At 40.9% G+C, this 27,279-nt stretch overlaps 1 protein-coding gene across 2 annotated transcripts in view; it reads right to left on the bottom strand.

The window, feature by feature from the left end:
* Positions 1-27,279, bottom strand: part of LOC106083634 (band 4.1-like protein 4A) — a 270,027-nt gene that overhangs the window by 138,152 nt on the left and 104,596 nt on the right. For both annotated transcript variants that reach the window (XM_059362286.1, XM_059362287.1), the window contains exons 2-3: positions 21,913-22,017; positions 8,780-8,904 (exon numbers count right to left, since the gene is read on the bottom strand). In XM_059362286.1, coding sequence (XP_059218269.1) covers positions 8,780-8,904; positions 21,913-22,017 — 230 coding nt within the window. The remainder of the gene's footprint in view (positions 1-8,779; positions 8,905-21,912; positions 22,018-27,279) is intronic.

The raw sequence follows: 27,279 nt of genomic DNA, 5'->3' as shown, positions 1-27,279 counted from the left end.
ATGGTCGGTAAATATATTCAATGTTGTCATTGCAAATTTTGCCCATGAACATTCCACTAAGGACCAGGGGCAAACTTCTCACCTATCAATGAGTGCAGTCCGATTCAAGTTTTTAAGCTCAATGGCAAGGGGCCTCCTTTTTATAGCCGAGTCCGAACGGCGTGCCACCTTGCGACACCTCTTTACAGAGAAGTTTTACATGGCATAGTACCTCACAAATGTTGCCAGTCTTAGGAAGTGAAAACCACCGCTGAAAATTTTTTCTGATGGTCTCGCCAGGATTCGAACCCAGGCGTTCTGCGTCATAGGCGGACATGCTAACTTCTGTGCTTCGGTGGCCTACGCCATGGCTGCCTCACACATAATCTGCATGTCTATTATGGGTCGGATATCCAGAATAGTCTACAGTGCCCTAGTGGGCGTGGTTCTCATCGCTCTGCCTATGCCAAGACAACATGTTCTCTGAACCTGTTGTATTATCCTAACATTGCACTTTTTCTCCATCGCAGTCCACCAAACTACTGAGGCATAACTAAGTATTAGTCTAATCACGCTCCTGTAGAGCCAGTGGACTATCCTTGGCACCATTTCGAGCTTACGGCCCGTCTACATTGTGCCCAACCATGAAGATGGACCACGAATGTTGAGGTTAACGCAGATAACTGCCATCACGGTCCAAACCTGCGAGAAGGCCCAAGGGTGAATACAATGCGTCTACCAACGCCCCCACATGTGGTAACCCACACATGAGTACCAATTTGATCCCATGTATTTGGACGTGTTCACCTCCTTGGTTAGGAGCGGAGCACTACCTAAAACTCCTTCCGATCTATGGGTCACGGTACCCGGTTGAAAACGCAACTGCACGCCGAGCTTATGCTCTACCATTTGGGTACAAACCACAGCCACCACGTTGCTCCCTACCGGGGCCTCAACATTGTCAGGCTGGAACCAAAGTTCCAGGGGCTCCTGACACCTGTGGTACCAGATTAAAGTCTCCGGTCAGATTTCGCAGCCTTAAAAGACTACTAACAGTTGAACCCCAAACAGTTCCGGACTGGTCACTTGGATGAAAAGAATCGCCCTAAGCCGACCCCAATCCAGCGTACAAAAGTATGCATCAAACATACAACGGGACGATATACACAACACAAACAGGACATGGCAGCCCTCACGGGCTACGCCACACATATCAGCATCAACATGGAACTTTACAATCAATGCGGTCAACCGTAAGGGTGACAATAGCTACGGGAACCAACAATGGGCAAACGCCGCTGCATCATCAATGGGCAAGGCAGGTGCCAGGCCATGTCATGCGCAGCACCAAATCACTCGGTCGCACCAGCACAGCAACACCTCGTTATGGGTAACTAGTGTGTATTCATCCCTCCACTAAGTCTAGTCTGCCTCCTAAGAAATACTTTCCGGGAAAAGGTGGCCAGCCTTGCAACAGTCATCTCGTCTTCAAGGGCCCTACTGAAATCCCACACCGCCTCGCTTATCCCCATCGTGCCTAAATATCTAATGTCTGCACAGTACGGGCATTCTGTCAGTACATGCCTCCAGTCCTCAGGTCTCCTCCCACAGTCGCACAAACCAGTCGCGGACAAATTCCTTTGATGCAAAAATGCATTAAAAGAACCATGTCCCGTCAGTATGAAGCCCAGACTTAGGCCGAAGCCAAAGTCAGGGCGATCTCGTACGAACGTCGCGTCACGAATAAACTCGTAAGTCACCCGACCATTGTCACTGTTATCCACCTATCATAAAGACGCTCCAAAAGGAGTGCTTTGAGCCGCCTAACATCCCCATCTGCAAGCTCCGAAGCGGTGAGCCAATCCTCACGCACTAATGGAATTCCATATAAGTTTTTTTTTTTTCAATCCCAATTCACAGACCTTATGCTGTTTAAGTACCAAAGCAGTTATAAGAACGTCACGCCACAGAGAGCAAATGTATCGAATTCACATTCTTAGATATCTGCAAATGCTTGGTCGACACGTTCACTCGAAAAGTAAAATCCTTTGAATGGAATATTTGAATAGGCTCTCCAAATCGTATGACACAACCACAAATTATTGCTGCAAAGGCAACACTTAAATTAATGTCTCCTTAGTCATCTTTGGCATGTTAAGAACTAACAAACGACGCCTACTATCCACTTCATAGTATCCAATATGAGGAGTTGACATACACAAGGACTGCACTCACACACACTCACACACGCACAATCACCGACTAACAAATACGGATAACAGCGATTCATATGGCCTTTGAAGTTTTCGAAGAAGACAAATTGGAATATGTTGCTGTCATATGGCTGGCCAAACATTTAATAGAATGAGGAGAAAAATTGGTAGCATACACTCCTATGCTACATGCCACATGCAAATGACACCATGTCAATGCAGTCATTACTTTCACAATAACATTTTTAATGGCTCTCTTAAAAACGATTTATTGAACATCAATCTATTTATTTATAGACTTAATGTGAATCGGTACGTATAACCATATAATGGCAATGTATGTTATAGCCTAAATTTTATTTTGCAAATGAGAGAAAGAGATCGAATGTGCGAGATGGAGGGGGGGAAATGGGAAATAATACACATTCGTAGGTAAACATTATCATTAGGGCCAGAACTTTTGTATGGTTTGGTGTCTCAGTTGACTTTTGTAAATTTTGCTTTTCAATTTTCCCTTTTTAAGATTGTTTTCACGACCGCAGACTTTGCACAAGGCAACAATTTGATGGCTTTAGATAAAAAATTTTCGAAAAAAATACACTACCAAAAAAGGTGGTTAAAGTTTTAGATAAGCAACGAAAAAAAAAACAAATAAAAACCCAAAAAATTCAGTCGGATCTCGATTTAAATGGGGACAATATCAGGATATTGCCCGATATGGCCCACAATCATAGTTACCCTGCCTATGAACAAAAAAGAGATCTGTGCAAAGTTTCAGCTCAATAGGCAGATGGGCAGAAGGTCTTATTTTTTTAAGATTGGAAATGAATGGATTTCCCGTGAAAAATTATGATAAAATTTTTCTTTTATGGGTTTCAGACCCCATATCGGCAGATCCGTCTATATGCCAGCTATATCTAAATATAGTCCGATCTGAACCATATTTAGGTCGGATGTCGGAAGGCTTAAAACAACTTACTGTTTCAAATTTCAGCCAAATCGGATAAAAAATAAAGCTTTTATGGGCTTCAGACCCTTAATCGGAAGATCGGTCTATATGGCAGCTATATATAAATTCAGTCCGATCTAAATTATATTTAAGTCGGATGTTGGGAGGCCTAAAACAACTTACTGTTTCAAATTTCAGTGCAATCGGTTAAAAAATAAAGCTTTCATGGGCTTCAGACCCTTAATCGGGAAATCGGTCTATATAGCAGCTATATCTAAATATATTCCGATGTAAACTATATTTAGGTCAGATGTTGGTAGGCTTAAAATAACCCACTGTTTCAAATTTCAGCCAAATCGGATGAAAAATAAAGCTTTTATGGGCTTCAGACCCTTAATCGGGAAATCGGTCTATATGGCAGCTATATCTAAATATAGTCTGATCTGAACCATATTTAGGTCAGATGTCGGGAGGCCTAAACCAACTTATTGTTTCAAATTTCAGTGAAATCGGTTAAAAAAATAAAGCTTTCATGGGCTTCAGACCCTTAATCGGGAGATCGGTCTATATAGCAGCTATATCTAAATATAGTCTGATCTGAACCTTATTTAGGTCAGATGTGGGTAGGCTTAAAATAACCCACAGTTTCAAATTTCAGTGAAATCGGTTAAAAAAATTAAGCTTTTATGGGCTTCAGACCCTTAATCGGGAAATCGGTCTATATGGCAGCTATATCTAAATATAGTCTGATCTGAACCATATTTGTGTCAAATATCGGGAGGTCTTAAACTACTCACTGTTTCAAATTTCAGCGAAATCGGATAAAAACTTAAGCATTAATGGGAATTAGATACTTTATCGACAGATCGGTCTATATAGCAACTATATCCAAATATGGTCCGATTTGGCCCGTTCAAGAACTTAACCAAAGTGCGTCAAAAGACGTATCTGTGCCAAATTTCAGCTCATTTGAAGCTGAAATTTGTAGAGTGATTACAACAGACGGACGGAAATACGAACAGACACACGGACATCGTTTAATCGTCTTATAATTATACGACGATCTGATATATTAAACTTTTTAGGGTCGGAAATTGATATTTCGATGTGCTGCAAATGGAACGACTAAATGAATATACCCCCTATCCTATGGTGGTGGGTATAAAAAGGGAGACCGATTCAAACCATATTTAGCACGTATGTTATAGATCATGGGAGAATCTGTTGTTAAATTTCTCATCCAAATCGGAATAACGCCCTCTAGAGGCTTAAGAAGTCAAGACCCCAGATCAGTTTATATGGCAGCTATATCAGGGTATGGACGGATTTGAACCAAACTTAGCACAGTTATTTAAAGTCATAACAAAACTCGTCTTCCCGAATTCCAGCAAAATCGGATAGGTATTGCGCCCTCTATAGGCTCAAGAAGTCAAGACCCAGATCAGTTTATATGGCAGCTATATCAGGTTATGGACCGATATGAACTATATTAAGCACAGTTATTTTAAGTCATAACAAAACACGTCTTGATATTCCAGCCAAATTGGATAGAAATTGCGCCCTTTATAGGCTCAAGAAGTCAAGACCCAGATCGGTTTATATGGCAGCTATATCAGGTTTTGGACCGATATGAACTATACTAGGCACAGTTGTTGGAAATCATAACGAAACACGTCATGCCGAATTCCAGGCATATCGGATAGGAATTGCGCCTCTAGAGGCTCAAGCAGTCAAGACCACAGATCGGTTTATATGGCAGATATATCAGATTATGGACCGATATTTGGGATTGTAAATGGACCATATCCGTCCCTGTTTTGATATAGCTGCCATATATACCGATCTAGGATCTTGACTTCTTGAGCCGCTAGAGATCGCAATTCTTATCGGATTTGGCAAAAATTTTGCATGAGATGTTTTGTTATAGTTTCTAACAACTGTGGCAATTATGGTTCAAATCGGTCCATAACCTGACATAGCTGTCATATAAACCGATCTGGGGTCTTGACTTCTTGAGCCTCTAGAGGGCGCAATTCCTATCCGATTAGAAAGAAATTTTGCACGACGTGTTTTGTCATGATATCCAACAACTGTGCTAAGTATGGCGCAAATCAGTCCATAACCTGATATAGATGCCATATGAACCGATCTTGGGGCTTGACTTCTTGAGCCTCTAGAGGGCGTTATTCCTATCCGATTTGGCTGAAATTTTGCATGCGGTGTTTCGTTATGACGTCCAACAACTGTGCCAAGTACGGTGTAAATCGGTCCATAACCTGATATAGCTGCCATATAAACCGATCTTGGATATTGACTTCTTGACCCATTAGAGCTCACAATTCCTATCCGATTTGGCTGAAATTTTGCATAAGGTGTTTTGTTATGACTTTTAACAACTGTGCCAAATATGGTTCAAATCGATACCTAACCTGATATAGCTGCCATATAAACCGATCTGGCATCATGACTTCTTGAGCCTCAAGAGGGCGTAATTTTTATCCTATTTGGCTGAAATTTTGAACAACGGCTTCTCCTAAGACCTTCAATATACGTGTAAAATATGGTCTGAATCGGTTTTCAGCCTGATACAGCTCCCCTATGAACCGATTTCCCTATTTTACTTTTTGAGCCCCTAAAATGCCCAATTCTTATTCGATTTCGCTGAAATTTTCCACATAGACTTCTACTGTGGTCTCCAAGACTCAACTTAATTAGCATAGCAATTATTTTCTTTTATCCTTTGTTTGTCAAAAAAGAGATACCGGGAAAGAACTCGACAAATGCGATTAATGGTGGAGGGTATATAAGATTCGGCTTGGCCAAACTTTGCACGTTTTTATTTGTTTAAGACTTATTTTCTCGAGACTATCTTTAGTTTGAGCCCAAGAACATTCTCCCTACCCGTTCGTCCTGGGCAAATATTACCAATTTTTTGGTACTTTTTAGTACCTTAAGGTACGAATATCACCAAACCCGGCCTTATCTCGCGTCCCCGATCCAAGACCAACATTCGTGCAAAATTTCATAATTAAAGCTTTAGCCGTTTGGGCTGGGCAGTGATAAGTCAGTCAATCACGCGACTCTTTTGTATAGGAATTTTTAATAAATGTTTAGTTTTTTTTTCGGTGTACTCCGTCGATGTCCTCAGCCATCTCCATAACAAAACGAAAAAATCTCTATTTGAAAATGTTAAAGCTTGCAATCACTTCATATGTGATGCCCAACAATTTCATAAACGGCATATTTTAACACGCGAATTATATTTGCTTTACCGGCAATAAGGTGGGATGTGTCAAATGCAATTTCCCACGATACTTTTGATTATTTTCATTTGTGGCATCGCACAAATGAAGTTGGTCCTTTCATTTGGTCATCTCTAGCAGACAATTCGTCTGCTTGTAGCTCCTCGTCTGATGATGTGTATTTTTGTTTGGCTTCTAAAACGAGTGCATCAACATTTTCAATTGAAATGGCAAACATTTCATTAAACATCTGTCGGATGGTAAATATGGCCACAAATAAATGTTTGCTTAATATGGGCAAAACGCGAAAAATGCATGATGACACTCACTTTGGCCCATGATGACAATCCGATGATTGCAGCCTTAGCTCACACAGGCTGATGCGCTATGATTTTGCATGAGGATTAAATGAAATGTTTATTAAATGATTTCAGAAATTGAAGCGCGATTTTTGCTTGATTTTGATTTGCTGCTGTTATTATTTAGAACGAAGAATATGGAATTTTAGAAACGGATTTCCCAAAGGATCTAATTTGCTGGCTTAGGCAATTTGTTTGGTTTTTGGAAAATGGGGAAGAGAAAAACAAAATTTGATTGGTCGAAAATTAAGCAAAAGATTTTATTTAAGTGCTATGTTTAGGAAAAACAAGCAAAAACGCATTAAATTCGGCCATGCCGAACTTTGGATACCCAGCATTATCGAGACATTTGTATACCCTCCACCATAGGATGGGGGTATACTAATTTCGTCAATCTGTTTGTAACTCCTCGAAATATGTGTCTGAGACCCCACAAAGTACATATATTCTTGATCGTCATGTCATTATAAGTCGATCTAGCCATGTTCGTCCGTCCGTCTGTCCGCCCGTCCGTCCGTGTGTCTGTCGAAAACTCGCTAAATTTTGAAGATGTAAAGCTAGGCGCTAGGCCGCTTTTTTTAAATTTCAGCGAAATCGGTTAATAAATACGGTTTTTATGGACTTAAGGGCACTAAGTAGACGGGCCGTAGGCTCGAAATGGAGCCTAAATCCGGGGATTGTCCACTGGTTTACAGTAGCGTGATTAGACCAAAACTTACTCCTCAGTAGTTTGGTGGAGTGCAATGGGGAAAAAGTGCGACGTAAGGATAATACAACAGGTTAAGAGCACATTTTGTCTTGGCAAGGCGGGGCAATGTGGACTACGCCCACTAAGGCACTGGAGACTATTCTAGATATCCGACCCGTTGACATACAGATTATGTGTGAGCCAGCCACTGCGGCTATGAGACTTAAGGCGATGGAAGAATGGATTGAGGATGGGAGCAGCTCATACCATCGTGGTATAGTCGAGCCGACGATAGGAAACCTGGAAGGAAGTGAAGAGGTTTCCGATCGGATATCTGAGATGAACCTTGAAGTCGAGTGCGAGGCATTGCTGCCATCGGCACAGTCTTGGATTGACGGAACTCTGGTATTGCCGTCTAGAAGATTGTGCTACACAGATGGATGAAGGCTAGAGGACAGAATGGGCCCGGGGGTCTGCATTGAGAACCCAAGGACTGAGATCTGTTTTAACTGCCTGACCATAATACGGTCCTGCAGGCGGTGATCCGAGCTATCATGGAATACGTGAGGTGATGTGGTAATAAGGCGAGAACGTTGAGTGTGAAAATCTTTACGAACAGTAAACTGGTCATAAGGGTCAGGATGGTAAGGTCACGAAAAGTTTTGTTGTGTAAGAAGGAGAATAACAACTTTTCTGAGGGGAAAACTTCTCACATATCAATGAGTGCAGTCCAAATCAAGTTTAAGCTCAATGATAAGGCACCTGCTTTTTATAGCCGGGTCCGAGCAGTCTTATTGTGTAATCTGCATCGTTTTGGGTGCCGCGGCATATCGGAGTAAGGGGGAAAGAAAAACCAGACGACTAGGCAGTGAAGCCCAAAGGACAAAAAATGCAAATTTTGCCCATGAACATTCCATAAGGAACAGGGGCAAACTTCTCACATATCAATGAGTGCAGTCCAAATCAAGTTTAAGCTCAATGATAGGGGGCTTCCTTTTTATAGCCGTGGCCGAACGGCGTGCCGTAGTGCGACAACTCTTCGTCAATAGCATAACAGTTCTTATTAAATATTCTTTGTTTGCCTAAAAAGAGATACCGCGTATAGAACCCGACAAATGCGATCTATGGTGGAGGGTATATAAGATTTGGCCGAACTTAGCACGTTCTTACTTGTTTTTTTTTTTTAATCTTTATGTTTTAATCCGCATGGGTCGGATTTATATACGTACCCTCTTTTCAACCTTACTTAACTCTATGTTTTAAAAATTCTTGATCATATTTTAAACTATTAGCTTATGTGTAAGATTTGTCATTAATATGCAGTTAAAATTTTAATATCTTAAACTTACCTCGTAATTTCCTCCACTAATTTACAGGGATCGGCAGCATAAAATTTCACCCCAAAATATAAATCGTATGCATCTGTTTTGGGTTTTAATTGACGTGAAATGCGGGAAGCTGGATCCAGCCAATGCTGTAGAGAGTGATTCACGACAACCAAGAAGCAGGACACGTGCCGCCAAAAATCCATCCCAGGCAAACAAAAGGCAACAATTGATAAAATATCGCCAGCCATGATGTGGAAAAAAAACAAACAATCCAATTCATTTCAAGTCAGCATGAAAACAAACGCCGGCAGCCAAGGAAGAGGAGATGAAGAAAGAACGAAAGAAATGAAATTGAATGTAAATTGAATAAAACTTGTGAATGTTTATTTTAAGATAACTCCTCAGGAATGCACAACATCAACAACAACAACAATAACCGAAAAAAAAACTCCAAAACAAAACTTCAGAACGTAGGCTACGGGGTTTGGAGACTGTTTAAAATTCCGTAAAGTTGTGGTGAAAATCCATAGTAATAAATTGTTAACATCCGGAATGAAAAACCAAAGAAAAAATTACAACGAACCCACCAAACGGCAACTTGCTCGAACTTTTAAATCTTTGCTCTAAGTTTGGCATTACCACTTTGTACACAGAGAGAAAAACTTTGGTTGTAAAATATATGGGAATAAAAAAAAATTATATAAAAACTTGAAGAGAATAGTTTAATTAATAAAAAAAATCTAATGCCGAACTTTGGATACCCACTACTTCGGGTATATATCTAAACCATCCTTTGATCCAAATCCGGTGTGCGCCGGTGTCGGTCCATATGGCAGCTATATCCATATCTTTACCGATCTGTGCCATATTGCAGAGGTATGTCAAGGGGCTTAACCTAACTCTATTGTCCCAAATTTCGGCGACATCGGACAATAAATGCGCTTTTTATGAGCCCAAAACCTTAAATCGAGAGATCGATCTATATGAAAGCTATATCCAAATCTGAACCGATCAGGGCTAAATTAAAGAAAGATGTGGAAGGGCTTAAGACAACTCACTGTCCCAAATTTCAGCAAAATCGGATAATAAATGTGGCTTTTATAGGCCTAAGACCCTAAATCGGAGGATCGGTCTATATCGCAGCTATATCCAAATCTTTACCGATCTGTGCCATATTGCAGAGATATGTCAAGGTGCTTAACCTAACTCACTGTTCCAAATTTCGGTGAAATCGGACAATAAATGCGCCTCTTATGTGGCCAAAACCTTAAGTCGAGAGATCAGTCTATATGGCAGCTATATCCAAATATGAACCGATCAGGGCCAAATTAAAGAAAGATATGGAAGGGCCTAAGACAACTCACTGTCCCAAATTTGGGCGAAATCGGACAATAAATGCGCCTTTTATGTGCCCAAAACCTTAAGTCGAGAGATCGGTCTATATGGCAGCTATATCCAAATTTTTACCGATCTATGCCATATTGCAGAGGTATGTCCAGGGGCTTAACCTAACTCACTGTCCCAAATTTGGGCGAAATCGCACAATAAATGCGCCTTTTATGTGCCCAAAACCTTAAGTCGAGTGATCGGTCTATATGGCAGCTATATCCAAATCTTTACCGATCTGTGCAATATTGCAGATGTATGTCAAGGGGCTTAACCTAACTCACTGTCCCGGATTTCGGCGAAATCGGATAATAAATGCGCTTTTTATGGACCCAAAATCTTAAATCGAGAGATCGGTCTATATGGCAGCTATATCCAAATCTGTACCGATCAGGGCCAAATTAAAGAAACATGTGGAAGGGCCTAAGACAACTCACTGTCCCGAATTTCAGCAAAATCGGATAATAAATGTGGTTTTTATGGGCCTAAGACCCTAACTCGGAGGATCGGTCTATATGGCAGCTATATCCAAATCTGGACCGATCTGGGCCATATTGCAGAGATATGTCAAGGTGCTTAACCTAACTCACTGTTCCAAATTTCGGTGAAAGCGGACAATAAATGCGCCTCTTATGTGCCCAAAACCTTTAGTGGAGAGATCGGTCTATATGGCAGCTATATCCAAATCTGAACCGATCAGGGCCAAATCAAAGAAAGATATGGAAGGGCCTAAGACAACTCTCTTTCCCAAATTTGGGCGAAATTGGACAATAAATGCGCCATTTATGTGGCCAAAACCTTAAGTCGAGAGATCGGTCTATATGGCAGCTGTATCCAAATCTTTACCGATCTGTGCCATATTGCAGAGATATGTCAAGGTGCTTAACCTAACTCACTGTTCCAAATTTCAGCAAAATCGGATAATAAATGCGCTTTTTATGGGCCCAAAATCTTAAATCGAGTGATCGGTCTATATAGCAGCTATATCCAAATCTTTACCAATCAGGGCCAAATTAAAGAAACATGTGGAAGGGCCTTAGAGAACTCACTGTCCTGAATTTCAGCAAAATCGGATAATAAATGTGGCTTTTATGGGCCTAAGACCCTAAATCGGAGGATCGGTCTATATGGCAGCTATATATAAATCTGGTTCGATATAGGCCAAATTGACGAAGGATGTCAAAGGGCCTAACCTTACTCACTGTTCCAAATTTCAGCAAAATCGGATAATAAGTATGGCTTTAAGGGGCCTAAGGCCCTAATTGGGAGGTTCGGTCTATATGGAAGCTATATCTCAATCTGGACCGATCTGGGCCAAATTTAAGAAAGATATGGAAGGGCCTAACCTAACTCACTGTCCCAAATTTCAGCAAAATCTGATAATAAATGTGGCTTTTATGGGCCTAAGACCCTAAATCGGAGAATAGGTCTATATGGCAGCTATATCCAAATCTGTACCGATCTAGGCCAAATGAAAGAATGATGTCGAAGGGCCTAAGCTAACCCACTGTCCCAAATTTCAGCAAAATCGGATAATATATGTGCCTTTTATGGGCCTAAAACCCTACATCGTAGGGTCAGTCTATATGTCAGCTATATCTATATCTGGACCGATCTGGGCCAAATTGACGAAGGATGCCTAACCTAACTCACTGTCCCAAATTTTTGCAAAATCGGATAATAAATGTGGCTTTTATGGGCCTCAGACCGTAACTGGGAGGATCGGTCTATATGGCAGCTATATTCAAATCTGTACCGATCTGGGCCAAATTAAGGAATGATGTCGAAGGGCCTAACACAACTCACTGTCCCAAACCTCGGCCCCAAAACCATAAATCGGAGGATTGGTCTATATGGCAGCTATATCCAAATCTGAACCGATTAGGGCCAAATTAACGAAGGATATCGAAGGGCCTAACACAATTTACTGTCCCTAATTTCAGTAAAATCGGATAACAAATGTGGCTTTTATGGGCCTAAGACCTTAAATCGATAGATCGGTCTATATGGGGGCTATATCAAGATATAGTCCGATAGAGTCCATCTTCGAACTTAACTTGCTTATGGACAAAAAAAGAATCTGTGCAATGTTTCAGACCAATATCTCTATTTTTAAAGACTGTAGCGTGATTTCAACAGAGAAACGGCAGACGGACGGACTTGTCTAGATGGTCTTAGATGTTTGATTCTGATTTTGATTCTGCTGATTCTTTATAGTGTCGGAAATGTATATTTCGATGTGTTGCAAACGGAATGACAAAATGAATATACCCCCATCCTTCGGTGGTGGGTATAAAAAGCGCATCCGTCTCAGGTTTATTGAGAGGCTTGGAGCGAATGATTCTAAAACTCTCATCGGGCTGCGTAATTTGGGCTTGGATATTCGCTGCACAGTCTACACTAAAAGCTCCACGTCAAGATTCGGAAGTGGCACAACAGTCAGCCAAAAGGATGGCCTGAAGGCCATTCCATTGCCAAAAGACATAAAGCGGACAATAGGGGTCCAAAAACCATTGTAAATATTGCTAAAGACAGTTTGGTGGGTTTAGAGCCGGCAAGGGCGAGAAACAAGTGATCAACAATCAACTGACATGTAATGTTGCTCCCTAAAAAAAGCTTGATGAGATCTAACCTGGCGCAGCAATGGCAACCAACCAATGACATCAGCATGGGTACCAAAGTGTCCTTCAAGTTCTGAATCCACATTTAGGAGACTCGTATGAGACCGATTGTCGTCAGCCTCATCTAATCTACCAATTTTCCAGTCGGGGGTTCAAAGATTGGATGGACTATATGTCCATGATGAAGCTGGTGGCAATCGGTAATATGCAGTATTCATATTAAACACCGGCTGTCTTGCTGACCTCAAAAGGTCTGTAGTTTTTGAATCCTACGGATCAACAATTTAAAGCCGAAGGTGTATAGAAGTGGTGTAGCAGGGGAATCAAGAGAAGACTCAGAAGTTGTTGTCAAATATTTGTCTAAGGAACAATCAAACAGATTTCTAATGTATGACGGATTGCACGACTTTAGAAAGAGGAGGGGATGGCATCGAAATCGGACCCGTAAAGTGTGGTTGGGTCATCCAGTGGGATTGGGCTTAAGGTGTGTGCCAGGGTTGTTTTTATAGCCACAGGTCTATACGTGGAGGTGGCGATCCTTGTTTTGTCTATAGGTGAGCAAGCTCGTTCTGGTAAAAAGAACCGATCGCCGCGGGAACACGAAGGCCATTGGCTATTTAAAGACGCCAAAAACTCACCTTGTCATATCGAGCATCATAGGCACTTAGTATTTATGTAAGAGCTGGTGTCGCTCGGCCTCTCTCTGAGACTCTCTGCTCCATACCGTTGATTGTCCGCGACTGCAATTGCAATTACTCCCTATGGAGCAGTCCACTATCCGCAAATTATGAACGGTAACTCGCAGCTAAGCTTCTCTCGATGACAATGAACATAACACAGATCGGAGCTCAAAGTTCCAGCCTGTCTGGGGCTCATAGTTATCGCATGCCGAGAGGAGGAGGAATCGTCCACAACGCAAGTGTTCTGAGAAAGAGTGATTTCAATGCTTTGTCATCATGAAAATATCGAAATAATCTTGTGAGGATGAACTCCTGGCGGACCCAGGAGACGAGGCTAACACAACAGTGGCGTAAATTGTGATTATGCTCCGTTTTCAGTAGATAAGTCTCTACCACTGTAAGGCCGCTTCGGGGCCACTGAAGGTGCTTCTGATGGTTTTTAACGTTGTCCAAGAACCATAGGTGTTTGGAGGAATGAGTCACAGACTAATAAGTCCTGGAGTTAAAACTACTCAAGGGTACTGCGAATCGGAAACGCATAGCCTGTATTCTTGCAAAGAGTAGTCTAAATGTTTTTCTTCTTCCCTCGCTAAGCACTAAAGATTCAGTTGAAGCCACCCTTGAAATAAGTAAGTCTCATTACTGACTGGCTCCCCTGTATATAGCACATGATTGAGAGATGTCTAGAGATAGGCGATGGGCAAATATCCCGTTATGATGCCAATAGCTATACTGACCTTCATCTTGCTTTCTTTCTGTATTACCCTCGTCTTCTCACGATGTGGATCCCCCCCATAGGATTTTCGCCGTCCTACCGACCGTTTCGCTGTTCCACACTGTTGCACGCGCATTCGTCGCCCACTCCCTTAACTCAGACTGCGTCGACGGGAAAGGCTTCTGGTTAACCAAGTTTATTGACGGCAGTCCTCTGGACTTACCGCCAAATCATCTGCCCTTTCATTTCCCCTTACTCCGTTAGGGCCCGGCACCCAAACGATGCGGATTTTGCCACCCTCAGAGAAGGCGTAAATCTTCTTCTTACACTGCAAGACTCGCCCTGAGCTAACCGTCCTTGTCGTTATTGCCCTTATGGCAATTTTACTGTCGGTAAAGATGTTCACACTCGACATCCTCGCGTTAGCACCACACCACTTCACGCATTCAGTGATCGCCCGGATCTCCGCCTGCAGGACCGTATTATGGTCAGGCAGTCTAAAAAAGATGACAGTCCCTGGGTTTTCAATGTTAACCCCCAGGACCACTGTGTCCTCTAGCTTTGATCCATCCGTGTAACATGATTTTCCAGATCGCAATACTAGGGTTCCGTCAATCCAAGAATGTGCCGATGGCAGCAGTGCCTCGCACTCGACTTGAAGGTTCATCTCAGGTATCCGATCGGAAACCTCTCCCCTTCCTTCCAGGTTTCCTATCGTCGCCTCGATTATACCGATGGTATGAGCTGCTCCCATCCTCAATTCATTCTCCTGGCTGGCTCACACTTAATCTGTATGTCAATGGGTCTGATATCTAGAATAGTCTCCCGTGCCCTAGTGGGCGTGGCCCTCATCGCTCCGCCTATGGCAAGACAACATATTCTCTGAATCTGTTGTATGGTCCTTATGTTGCGCTTTTTCTCAATAGCAGTCCACCAAACTACCGAGGCGTAAGTAAGTATTGGTCTAATCACGTTCCTGTAGAGCCAGTGAACTATCCTAGGATTCAGGCCCCATTTCAAGCCTACGGCCCGTCTACATAGTGCCCAACATCTGCGAGCCTTCTCAGTAAGCTCCTGAATGTGACACTTCCAATTCAGTTTCCTGTCCAAGATCACACCTAAATATTTGACCTTATCAGATATCGAAATCATCTTATTGAGGAAATTCGCCCACCCTTTTTTTCCTCGTGAACAGGCATCTTTCAGTCTTCTCTGGGTCGGAAATGGAAATATTGATGCGTTGCAAATGGAATGACAAAATGGTGGGTATATAAAAAATAATTCTCTTAATTCCAGCACTTTAGGCAAACATTGTTACCTAACAACAAATATTTATGATTAGTCTCCACAATTTTCAAAGTGTACTAAGCTGCAAGGACACTACCAACACCACTACACCCGCCTTAATATATCAGCTCTTATCCTCTGACTGAAAACTCCTGTTACATTGGGGGGTGTATGAGGTTAAACGGTTTTGTTCTTAAATAACATGACCTTCAACAAAACGTGTTTAGGACACTTTTTTCCACCCCTTCCCGTTTGTCCTTTCCCTTACCAAGCACAATACTTTTGCAATAGCATTGAACAAAAATTGTTGAAAACAACAACAACAACAACGATGTGAGTTAGAAAACCAAAGTCGTTTATAAAGGGACAATTTGAAAAGTTTTGCCTTTTTGGGGCTTCCTCGATGGAACAGCAAACGGCGAATGTTATGCCCAAACTAGGGATAGATAAGAAGAGAAACTTTTCTTGTTCTTGTTTAAATTTCATTCTAAGAAATGTTGTTTTTCATCGCTAGGATCAACCGATGAGTGTCAGAGATTGCGGAGTCTATAGAGCCAGGAGATAGAGAAGGGATGCTACTTGATGAGTTAAGGACTTAAATGTTAAAATGTGACTTAAAATTGTGGACTTATGGTTGTCTGCTACAGAAACCTCGATTGTTGGAATGGTTGCGCCGGGCTAAACCAGTCGACAGAGGAATAATAAAAGGCGTTTTGGTCTTAAGTTTACTGGGAGGTTGGTAGGCTGATCCTTTGTAAAGCCAAATTCACCCATGGACATTACATTAAGGATCAGGGGCAAACTTCTCACATATCAATGAGTGCTGTCCGATTCAAGTTTAAGCTTAATGATAAGGAGCCTCCTTTTCATAGCCGAGTCCGAACGGTGTGCGGTAGTGCGACACCTCTTTGGGCAGGAACTTTTACATGTCATACTACCTCGCCAATGTTGCCAGCATTAGGAGGGGATAACCACCTCTGACCGTTTTTATCTGATGTTCTCGCTACAACAACCGCTGAAGCTTTTTTTCTGAAGTTCTAGCCAGGATTCGAACCCAGGCGTTCAGCGTCATAGGCGGACATGCTAACCCCTGCGCTACAACGGATCTTGTGTAAAGACTTTGATGTTCTCGCTACAACAATCGCTGGAACTTTTTTCTGATGCTCTGGTCAGGATTCGAACCCAGGCGTTCAGCCTCATAGGCGGGCATGCTAACCCCTGCACAACAGCGGATCCTGTATAAAGACTTTGACCAATAAGGACAACCACTTCCTTAATTTAGCTCTGGCAATAGTAGTTGGTCAGACTTCCGTGGACACCCATTTTCCTAATTTGGCAACGAAACAGCTGTCATCCAAAAGACTGAGATCATCCCATCCTCATGAGCTCTAGGGTGAACTATAGTATCGTGGATCCAAGAAGTTTTGCTAATAGAGATGTGCGTGCGAGAGATTTGTCACTCACGCTCACGAGAAGAAAATGATATTCACGCACGCTCACGTGCGATTTTTTTAATTCGACGCATGTTCACGCACGCTAACGAGACAAAAACTTTACTCACGCACGACTCGCGAGAAAATCACGACTCACTAGAAAATCACGACTCACGAAATACTCACGAAACAATCACGACTGGCTTGATTTAGCTAAAAGTGGAGATTTTCGTAATTTTGTATACCCACCACCGAAGGACAGAGGTATATCCATTCAGTCATTCCGTTGGCAATGCATCAAAATATCCATTTTCGTCGTAAAAGTCTCAGACCATCTAGCCAGGTCCGTCCGTCTGCGCGTCCGCCTGTCCTTCCGTCTGTCCCGTACGTCTGTCCTGTCTGCCTGTTGATACCACGCTGCAGTCTTTAAAAATAGAGATATTGAGCTGAAATTTTGCACAGATTCTCTTTTTGTCCATAGGCAGGTTAAGGTCGAAGATGGGCTACATCGGACTATATCTTGACAAAGCCCCTATATAGACCGATCCTTCGATTTAAGGTCTTAGGCCCATAAAGGCCACATTTATTATCCGATTTTGCTGAAATTTGGGACAGTGAGTTGTGTTCGGCCACTCGATATTCTTTTTCACTTTGGTCCCAATCGGTCCATATTTGGATATAGCTGCCATATAGACCCCGATCCTTTGATTTAAGGTCTTAGGCCCAAAAAAGGCCACATTTATTATCCGACTTTCCTGAAATCTGGGACAGTGAGCTGTTTTAGGTCCTTCGACATTTTTCCGAAATTTGGCCCAGATCGGTCAATATTTGAATATAGCTGACATATAGACCGATCTCTCGATTTAAGGACTTGGGCCCATAAAAGGCGCATTTATTGTCCGATGTCGCCGAAATTTGGTACAGTGAATTTTGTTAGGGCCTTCGACATCATTCTTTAATTTGGCTCAGATCGGTCCAGATTTGGATATAGCTGCCATATAGACCGATCTCTTGATTTAAGGTTTTGGGACCTTAAAATGGCAATTTACTGTCCGATTTCGCCGAAATTTGGGACAGTGAGTTGTGTTGGGCCCTTCGACATTTTTCTGCAACTTGGCCCAATCGGTACAGATTTGGATATAGCTGCCATATAGACCGATCTCTCGATTTAAGGTTTTTGGCCCATAAAAGATTTATTTATTGTCCGATTCCGCCGAAATTTGGGACAGTGAGTTATGTTAGGCCCTTCGAAATTTTTCTGCAATTTGGCTCAGATCGGTCCAGATTTGGTTTTAACTGCCATATTGACCGATCTCTCGATTTAAGGTTTTTGGCCCATAAAAGATTCATTTATTGTCCGATTCCGCCGAAATTTGATACACTGACTTATGTTAGGCTTTCCACATCCGTGTCGTAAATGGTTCAAATCGGTTTATTTTTCTATATAGCTACTAAAAAGACCAATATTTTGTTATACACAATTGAACAATGACTTGTGCTTATTAGTATTTGGCCCAAATCCGAACATATTTCGATATAGCTGGTATGGGGCATTTGTCACCGGATTTTGACGAAAGTTAGTTTACATATATACCCGAGGTGGTGGGTATTCAAAGTTCGGCCCGGCCGAACTTAACGCCTATTTACTTGTTTTCTGATGTTCTCGCCAGGATTCGAACCCAGACGTTCAGCGTCATAGGTGGGCATGCTAACCTCTGCGCTATGGTGGACTCTGTGTAAAGACTTTGACCATTATGGGCAGGCACTTCCTTAATTTGACTCGGGGAATAGTAATTGATCAGACCTCTGCGGAAGTCATTTTTTCTTAATTCGATAACTAAACAGCAGTCATCTCAAAGACTGAAGTCACCTGGTAAACAATCTATCCTATAGAACACTAGTGTGAACTATAGTATCATGGATCCAGGAAGTTTTGCTAATAGATGTGATTAGTGATTCACGTTCCCGCACGCTCACGAGAAAAAAATGGTATTCACGCACACTCACGCACGACTTTTTTATGTCGTTCACTCAAGCTCACGAGACAACACTTTTACTCACGCACGTCTCACGAGAAAATCATTACTCACGAGAAAATCGCGTCTCACGAGAAAATCACGACACACGGGGTACCCACAAGGAACTCACGAAAAATTGCAACTGACGAAGTACGTTCGAGATTCGTACATTAAAATACCACCATAGGATGAGGATGGGGGTATACTAATTTCGTCATTCCGTTTGCAGCACCTCGAAATATTCGTCTAAGATCGCCTTAGGTATATATATTCTTGATCATCATGAGATTTTAAGTCGTTCTAGCCATAGATCTAACATCTGTCCGTCCGTTTGTCGAAAGCACGATAACTTTGGAAGGAATTAAGATAGGCGCTTGAAATTTTGCACAAATACTTCTTATCATTGTAGATCGGTTGGGATTGTAAATCGGCCACATCGGCCCACATTATGATATAGCTGCCATATAAACCGTTATTGGATCTTGACTTCTTGATCCACTAGAGGGCGCAATTTTCATTCGATTTGACTGAAATTTAGCATGAAGTGTTTGGTTATGACTTTCAGTAACTGTGCCAAGTATGGTTCAAATCGGTCTATAACATGATTTAGCTGCCATATAAACCGATCTTAGATTTTGACTCCTTGAGCCACTAGAGGGCGCAATTCTCATCCGATTTGGCTGAAATTGTGCGTGAAGTGTATTGTTGTGACTTCCAATAACAGTGAAAAGTATGGTTCAAATCGGTCTTTAACCTGACATAGCTGTCATATAAACCGATCTTAGATTTTGACTTTTTGAGCCACTAGATGGCGCAATTTTCATTCTATGCTATGTGTGGTTTAAATCGGTACACAAGCTATAGCAGCTGTCATTAAACCGAGGACGCAATTCATATCTGATTTGGCTGAAATTTTGTACAACGGCTTCTCCAATTACCTTCTACATACGTCTCCAATATGATCTGAATCGATATAGCCTGATACAGCTTCCATATAAAAAGATCTCCCGATTATGCATCTTGAACCCCTACAAGGCGCAATATTACCGACTAAAATATTACCGAATGACTTCTACTGCAAATTGCAAATTTTGCCCATGAACATTCCCCAGGCAAACTTCTCACATATCCGTGAGTGCAGTCCGATACAAGTTTAAGCTCAATGATAAGGGGCCTCCTTTTTGTAGCCGAGTCCGAACGGCATGCCGCAGTGCGACACCCCTTGAGAGAGAAGTTTTATATAGCATAGTACCTCACAAATGTCGCCAGCATTAGGAGACCAGCATTTCTCATGGTCTCGCCAGGATTTGAACCCAGGCGTTCAACGTCGTAGGCGGACATGCTAACTTATGCGCTACAATGGCCTCTTAGAACGGTGGCCTCCATGCGAATGACTTCTACTATGGTCTTCAATATTCAATTCATTTATGGTCATTTATGTCTCATGAGTTGTGAGAATATATCGTGAGTGTTTTGTGAGTCGTGCCTGTCTCGCGAATCCTGAGTGTCTCGTGAGTCGTGATTAGTGTCGCGAGTATGATTTCACTCTCTCACACATGAAGAATTTTAATTCAATCACGGTCGCGCAAGATCTCGTGATTGCATTTGGATCGAACTCACGAATCAAGTGACTCTCGCGTGAGTCACGACACGATAACTGACTACAACTCACGACACACGTAAGCGAGCTTAATAATGTGGTTATTATTAAAGGAATAGACTAGGGCCGCATACATTCTCCAACAATGACAGACGCATGAATACCAAAGAATCCTTCAGATCCATGGTTAGTAGAATAAGGGACTACAATCCCCATTTCAAAACTTATTAGAATATGACAACAAAATATAAATTTTGCCCATTCCACTAAGGAACAGGGGCAAACTTCTCACATATCAATGAGTGCAGTCCGACTCAAGTTTTATGCTCAATGGTAAGGCGCCTCCTTTTTATAGCCGAGTCCGAATGGCGTGCTGCAGGGCGACACCTCTTTGGAGAGAAGTTTTTCATGGCATAGTATCTCACAAATGTTGCCAGCATTAGGAGGGGAAAACCACCACTGAACATTTTTTCTAATGGTCTCGTCTGGATTCGAACCCAAACGTTCAGCGTCATAGGCGGACATGCTAACTTATGCGCTACAACGGCCTCTTAAAATATAACATAGATCCATAATTTAACCCCACGCTATTTGAGGTTGATCTGTTCTCAACAACAAATGGGATTTCTTGCCATTCCCATGCGCCCACAACAAAGGGCAACTCCAGATGATGGACGAATGAAGGAACCAGAGAAAAGGGAAAGTTTGTTTGTTGTCTGTTAAATGCTGTTTAATATGTTTTCTAAATAAATATTATTTTTTATCAGAGGGGTTACTTGGTGAACTCTAACAGCAGCTCACTGGGAATGTCCTTTATGGTTGTGGCCTTTCAGCCAAACAACCAACCAAGTTGTTGTTGAGGGATAAAAAGTTTACTTTTCATTTCCATTAATTACGCCTGATCACATTTCCTCGAACGTAGCAAAATAGCAACCAGCAAGACTGAGGGCCCAAGCAAGCATCAAACCCCCAGTCATTGGCACTGGTCGTCACTCAGAAGAGCTTCCAGGGAAATTATTTTCTAGATGTAAGTATGTAAATGCAAAAGTTCTGAGCCATTGTCCCGCCGTTTGCTATGGCATAATTACGAATATCCTTTAAAATGTTCACAAGTTTCTCAAATCCCTAGGAAACCCCAAACTAAACTTGGCCACATGTTGGGCTTTCAATTTGATTTTCCCAACATCTTGCCAGGGGTTTAACAGGAAAAGTTGAAAATTCCAGCACAACTTTCGGGGTATTTCATGAGAAATGGCTAAGTAATAGGGGGCGAGTAGGTGTGAGATTTGCTGGTATTTGTATAGTGTTTTCTGGTGTGTGTGTGTGTGTGTTGGTATATTTATTAATGGTTTGTTGGTATTGCTGTTTATTTTCATTGACGCTGTGTGTGAAGCGAGTATCCTTTCATATTTACCGTTTGATTTTCCTCATCTATATAGCGGATGCCAAAGAATGATGTTTCAATTAAATTCAGTCTGGCAAAGACAACATCCAACAGAGCCTGGCCGGGCAAATCATCCTGCAAATAAAAGAAAATAAAAACCAAAAGTGGCACAATCAGTAAATAGAGAATAATCAATGCAAGCATGGCAAAAAAACATAAAAATGACCTGTAAATATCATCAAGTGAAAGGGAAAGATAAATTACTTGTCCGCATAGCTATTTATACATCAATCAGTTTAAATTATGTACAAAGTATAGAAGATAAAGCAGAGGTAGAAAAACTTTGCTCTGTGGTGTGTTTTTTTTCACAAAGCCATTAATTGTTAAGCAAAGTGATTCCGTTGAGAAATGCCAATTGAGATATGAGGACATCAATTGGGTTATGGCACAGTTAGAAGAAAATGCAAGACCCTATTTAAGTTAAGTGAATGAACTTTTTTCAGGAATAAAATGGATATAATATCTACCGGTGTATAACCTACATCATTTTACAAACGTGAAAATTTGTTAAGGAGGATGAAATATGGTACTAAAGTCTATTATCAAGGATTAAGGAAATTTCTGATATTTTTATTTTAGTCTACTTATTGGTGAGACCACTTTTTGCATTAGTGGTTTAAACCCAATTCGCAGAAAGAATGGAAGCACGATATAACATTACATACTCGATTGACTGTGGTCACTCTTAGAGGTTTAGGTTTAGGTTTAGGGTTAGGTTAGGTTTAGGGTTAGGTTAGGTTAGGTTAAGGTCTAGGTTACGTTTAGGTTAGGTTTAGCTTTAGGTTAGGTTAGGTTTAGGTTTAGACTTAGTTTTAGGTTTAGGTTTATGTTAGGTTATGTTTAAGTTATGGTTTAGGCTTAGGTTTAGGTTCAAGTTTAGGCTAGCTTTAGTTTAGGTTTAGGTTAATGTTAGGTTTATGTTAGGTTGGGTTTAAGTTTGGTTTAGGTTAGGTTTAGGTTTGGTTTAGGTTAGGAGTAGGTGAGGTTTAAATTTAAGATTAGGTTTAGGTTAGTTTAGGTTTAGGATAGGGATTAGGTTTAGGTTTAGGTTTAGGTTTAGGTTTAGGTTTAGGTTTAGGTTTAGGTTTAGGTTTAGGTTTAGGTTTGAGTTTAGGTTAAGGTTAAGGTTTAGGTTTAGGTTAAGGTTTTGGTTCAGGTTTAGGTTAATGTTAGGTTTAAGTTTGGTTTAGGTTAGGTTTAGGTTTGGTTTAGGTTAGGAGTAGGTGAGGTTTAAATGTAAGATTAGGTTTAGGTTAGTTTAGGTTTAGGATTAGGATTAGGATTAGGATTAGGTTTAGGTTTAGGTTTAGGTTTAGGTTTAGGTTTAGGTTTAGGTTTAGGTTTAGGTTTAGGTTTAGGTTTTGGTTTTGGTTAAGGTTTTGGTTTTGGTTTAGGTCAGGTTTAGGTTAATGATAATGATAAGGTTTAAGTTTAGGTTAGGTTTGGGTTAGGTTTAGGTTAGGTTAGGTTTAGGTTAGGTAAGGTTTAGGTTAGGCTTTAAATTTCAGCGAAATCTGACATGCGAACCTCTGCGCTACAGTGGTCGGACACTAGCAGTTGGGTAAAATGTTCTTTCCATATCCTTAGCATGCTATCTGTGTCAGTTACCAGATTTCCTTCTTTCTCTCTGTAGGAGGATGTGCCTGCACCAAAGCCATCGGTTTGATGTTTAATTCTTTGATAGAATTTCCGGACTTAGGTTTTGGTTTTGGTTTAGGCTTGGGTTTAGGCTTGGGTTTAGGTTCAGGTTTAGGTTAATGTTAGGTTAGGTTTAAGTTAGGTTTAGGTTAATGATAAGGTTTAAGTTTGGGTTAGGTTTGGGTTAGGTGTAGGTTTAGATTAGGTTTAGGTTAGGTAAGGTTCAAGTTAGGTTTTAAATTCCAGCGAAATCGGATATATAGCAGATATATTCAAATATGGTCCGATATGACCCATTCACGAAATAGGTTTAGGTTAGGTTTAGGTTAGGTAATGTTTAAGTTAGGTTTAGGTAAGTCTTGCAATTTAAGTGAAATCGGACAAAAAATGCTGCTTTATGGGCATAAGACCCTAAATCGACAGATCGGGCTATATGGCAGCTATCTTCAAATATGGTCCGATATGACCCATGCACGAAATTAGCCTGCGTATGAAAAACAAATCGGTTCTATGCCAAATTTCAGCTCAATATTTCATTCTTTGAAGGCAGTAGCGTGAAAAAAACAGACGGACGGACACAAGGGCATCGCTAAATCGTCTTTGAATTTCACGACGATCAAAAATATACTATGGTCGGAAATTGATATTTCGATGTGTTGCAAACGGAATGACTAAATGAATATACCCACTATCTTATGGTGGTGAGTATAAAAAAGTTGTCATGCCCTTATTGCGAATCTGGTTTAAAAATTCAAGGTCAAGTCAACAGGGGAAGCTCCCAAACCACCTAACTGGCATCTAACTGTATTACTATTGGGTTGGCCAAAAAGTAATTGCGGATTTTTCATATAGTCGGCGTTGACAAATTTTTTCACACCTTGTGACTCCGTAATTGCATTCTTTCTTCTGTCAGTCATCAGCTGTTACTTTTAGCTTGCTTTAGAAAAAAAGTGTAAAAAAGTATATTTGATTAAAGTTCATTCTAAGTTTTATTAAAAATGCATTTACTTTCTTTAAAAAATCCGCATTAACTTTTTGTGCAACCCAATATATAGGTGTCAAATAAAAGGTCTTTGGGAATAAAGTGCGAGATTTTCAAATTTTGGGGCCAAGAATCTGGAACCGCCTCACCCCCAAAGTAACCGATATGTGAATTGATTGGGACATTATGGGTAGCCTCACCCCCTACATACCGCAAAATTAACATGTAGGTCAATGTTGAAAGTTCGGGTATAAGTGAAAGGTCACTGAGAGTGGAGCACCAATATGATAAAAATATGTGGGACCGTAGCGCAGAGGTTAGCATGTCCGCCTGTGACGCTGAACGCCTGGGTTTGAATCCTGGTAAGAGCATCAAAAAAAAAAGTTCATCTCCACATCATTTGTGAGGTACTATGCTATGTAAAACTTCTCTCCAAAGTGGTGTCGCACTGCGGCACGCTTTTTCATTGAGCTTAAACTTGAATCGGACTGCACTCATTGATATGTGAGAAGTTTGTCCCTGTTCCTTAGTGGAATGTTCATGGGCAAAATTTTCAATTTGCATCTGGGACAAAGTTTCTGGGAAACCTCCCAATCCCAAAACGTGGGTTTTAAACGAAAGGTAATTTGAAGTGGAGTAAGAAGTGGTATCCGAGGCCAACTGGGACCTAAAAGGTTGAAATGAAAAGTCTTTGTTAGAATATTACACCCAAAAAATTCAAATGCCTGATCGGGACAACATTGGACTCAAAGTGAAAGTCTTATGATGTGCTATACAAACATCTCTAAAAATTTTACTTCCAAATGTGGTTTCTTTCAATGTTGTATAAAAATGGTGGATTTACGGAATATATTGGGTTGCCCAAAAAGTAATTGCGGATTTTTTAAAAGAAATTAAATGCATTTTTAATCAAACTTAGAATTAACTTTAATCAAATATACTTTTTTTACACTTTTTTTCTAAAGCAAGCTAAAAGTAACAGCTGATAACTGACAGAAGAAAAAATGCAATTATAGAGTCACAAGCTGTTAAAAAATTTGTCAACGCCGACTATATGAAAAATCCGCAATTACTTTTTGGGCAACCCAATACTTAACATACATTTCTGACATACTTTGTAATGGTTAATGGTTAGCTTTTGGTCGCCTCTTCATTATAAATATTTCTATCATCTTTCTACAAATATTGAGTTTTTCTTCCAGCAACAATATTTTTTCTGCTCCTCAGTAGTATATTTAATTAAATAGGCCTGACATTCAAGAAAAATAATGTTAACATATCACGTTTATATGATAAGTTACCAATGAAGAGTTATGGACCAGGTGTAGATGGCGTTGTACCTAAGGCTATGTTAACTTCAAACAGCTGGCCTATGCCTTTAATTATAGTTTTCCAATTCTTAGCTTAAGTTGTCTTAACATATTTATAAGTCATAAGGAAGAAGAATCAGAAGAGATAAACTGCAACAATGTCGGCAGCACAAGATATGCCGCACAACAGAAGTACAGCTAAAAATTCAATAATTCCCACCAGGGGGCTCCTGCTACAATTGATAATTGCTGTTATTTTTCAATTGTTTTATTTACATGGTTGGCATATGAGTTCGCCTCATCTTAGTCCGACCAGTTCTATTAGTTATTTAGAGATACAACGTCGCCCCAACAGTAGCAGGAATTATTAAGAAATCTTTAAAATTATATGTTTTGTTTGATATGTGGCGTTGTGTTTTGTTTCTTTTTTGCTCTCTCTTACCATGGCAATAGTTAAACTAACAACATCATAGCCTCGGGTCAGATTTTAATTTATACTTTCGACCAAAACCAAGTATCACTGCTAGTCGAACATTCAGACGGCCAGCTAGTCGTTGTTAGTAGCTTAGACCATCAACAAGCAGAACAACTACTGGTCTTGTCTTGTTTGTTTGTTTGTTCCGTATAGAGTCAAAAACGGCAGAAGCGATTACCTTGAAATTTTCACAGATTGTGTAAGTTGGTCTGCAAGGAAGGAAAGGCTATATAATTTTTTAATATCGGAAGGGGGGGCGGACTTTCCCCTTTACCCCAAAAGTACTACTTAAAAATAAAAGTAAACCGATTGAGACAATATGGGATTCAAATGAAAGGTATTCAAGAGTATCGTACGAATTTCATAATAAAAGTTTGGTCTAAGTCCCTGGGGGGCAGCCCCAGCCCCAGCCCCAAAACCCCTAAAAATAGGTTTATTTGACGATCATGGCAATATGGGACTCAAACGAAAGGTATTCGGGAGTACATTACGAATGTGGTCAGGAATAAGGAATAGGCTTTATAATTTATTAATAACGGAAGGGGGTGGACCCTCCACCGGTACCCCAAAAACACCATCCAAAATCAAAGGTGAACCAATAAGGACCATAGGGGTATCAAAGGAAAAGTGTGCGGGAGTAGATAACGAATTTGGACCACAAATTCATGTCAAATTATAGGGAGTCACCCCAAACCCACAAAAACGCCCAAAATGGGCACATTAGCCAATCACGTATATATGGGACTCGGTTTGTTTGTTCCGTATGGACTCAAAAATGGCAGAACCGATTTTCTCGCATGTTGTGTAACTAGGTTGCCCAAAAAGTAATTGCGGATTTTTCATATAGTCGGCGTTGATAAATTTTTTCACAGCTTGTGACTCTGTAATTGCATTCTTTCTTCTGTCAGTTATCAGCTGTTACTTTTAGCTTG

This window comes from Stomoxys calcitrans, chromosome 2 (assembly GCF_963082655.1).
Source record: "Stomoxys calcitrans chromosome 2, idStoCalc2.1, whole genome shotgun sequence".
Taxonomy (NCBI): domain Eukaryota; kingdom Metazoa; phylum Arthropoda; class Insecta; order Diptera; family Muscidae; genus Stomoxys; species Stomoxys calcitrans.
Note: the sequence above shows the minus strand (reverse complement) of the source record. Positions and strands in the feature narration are given on the sequence as shown.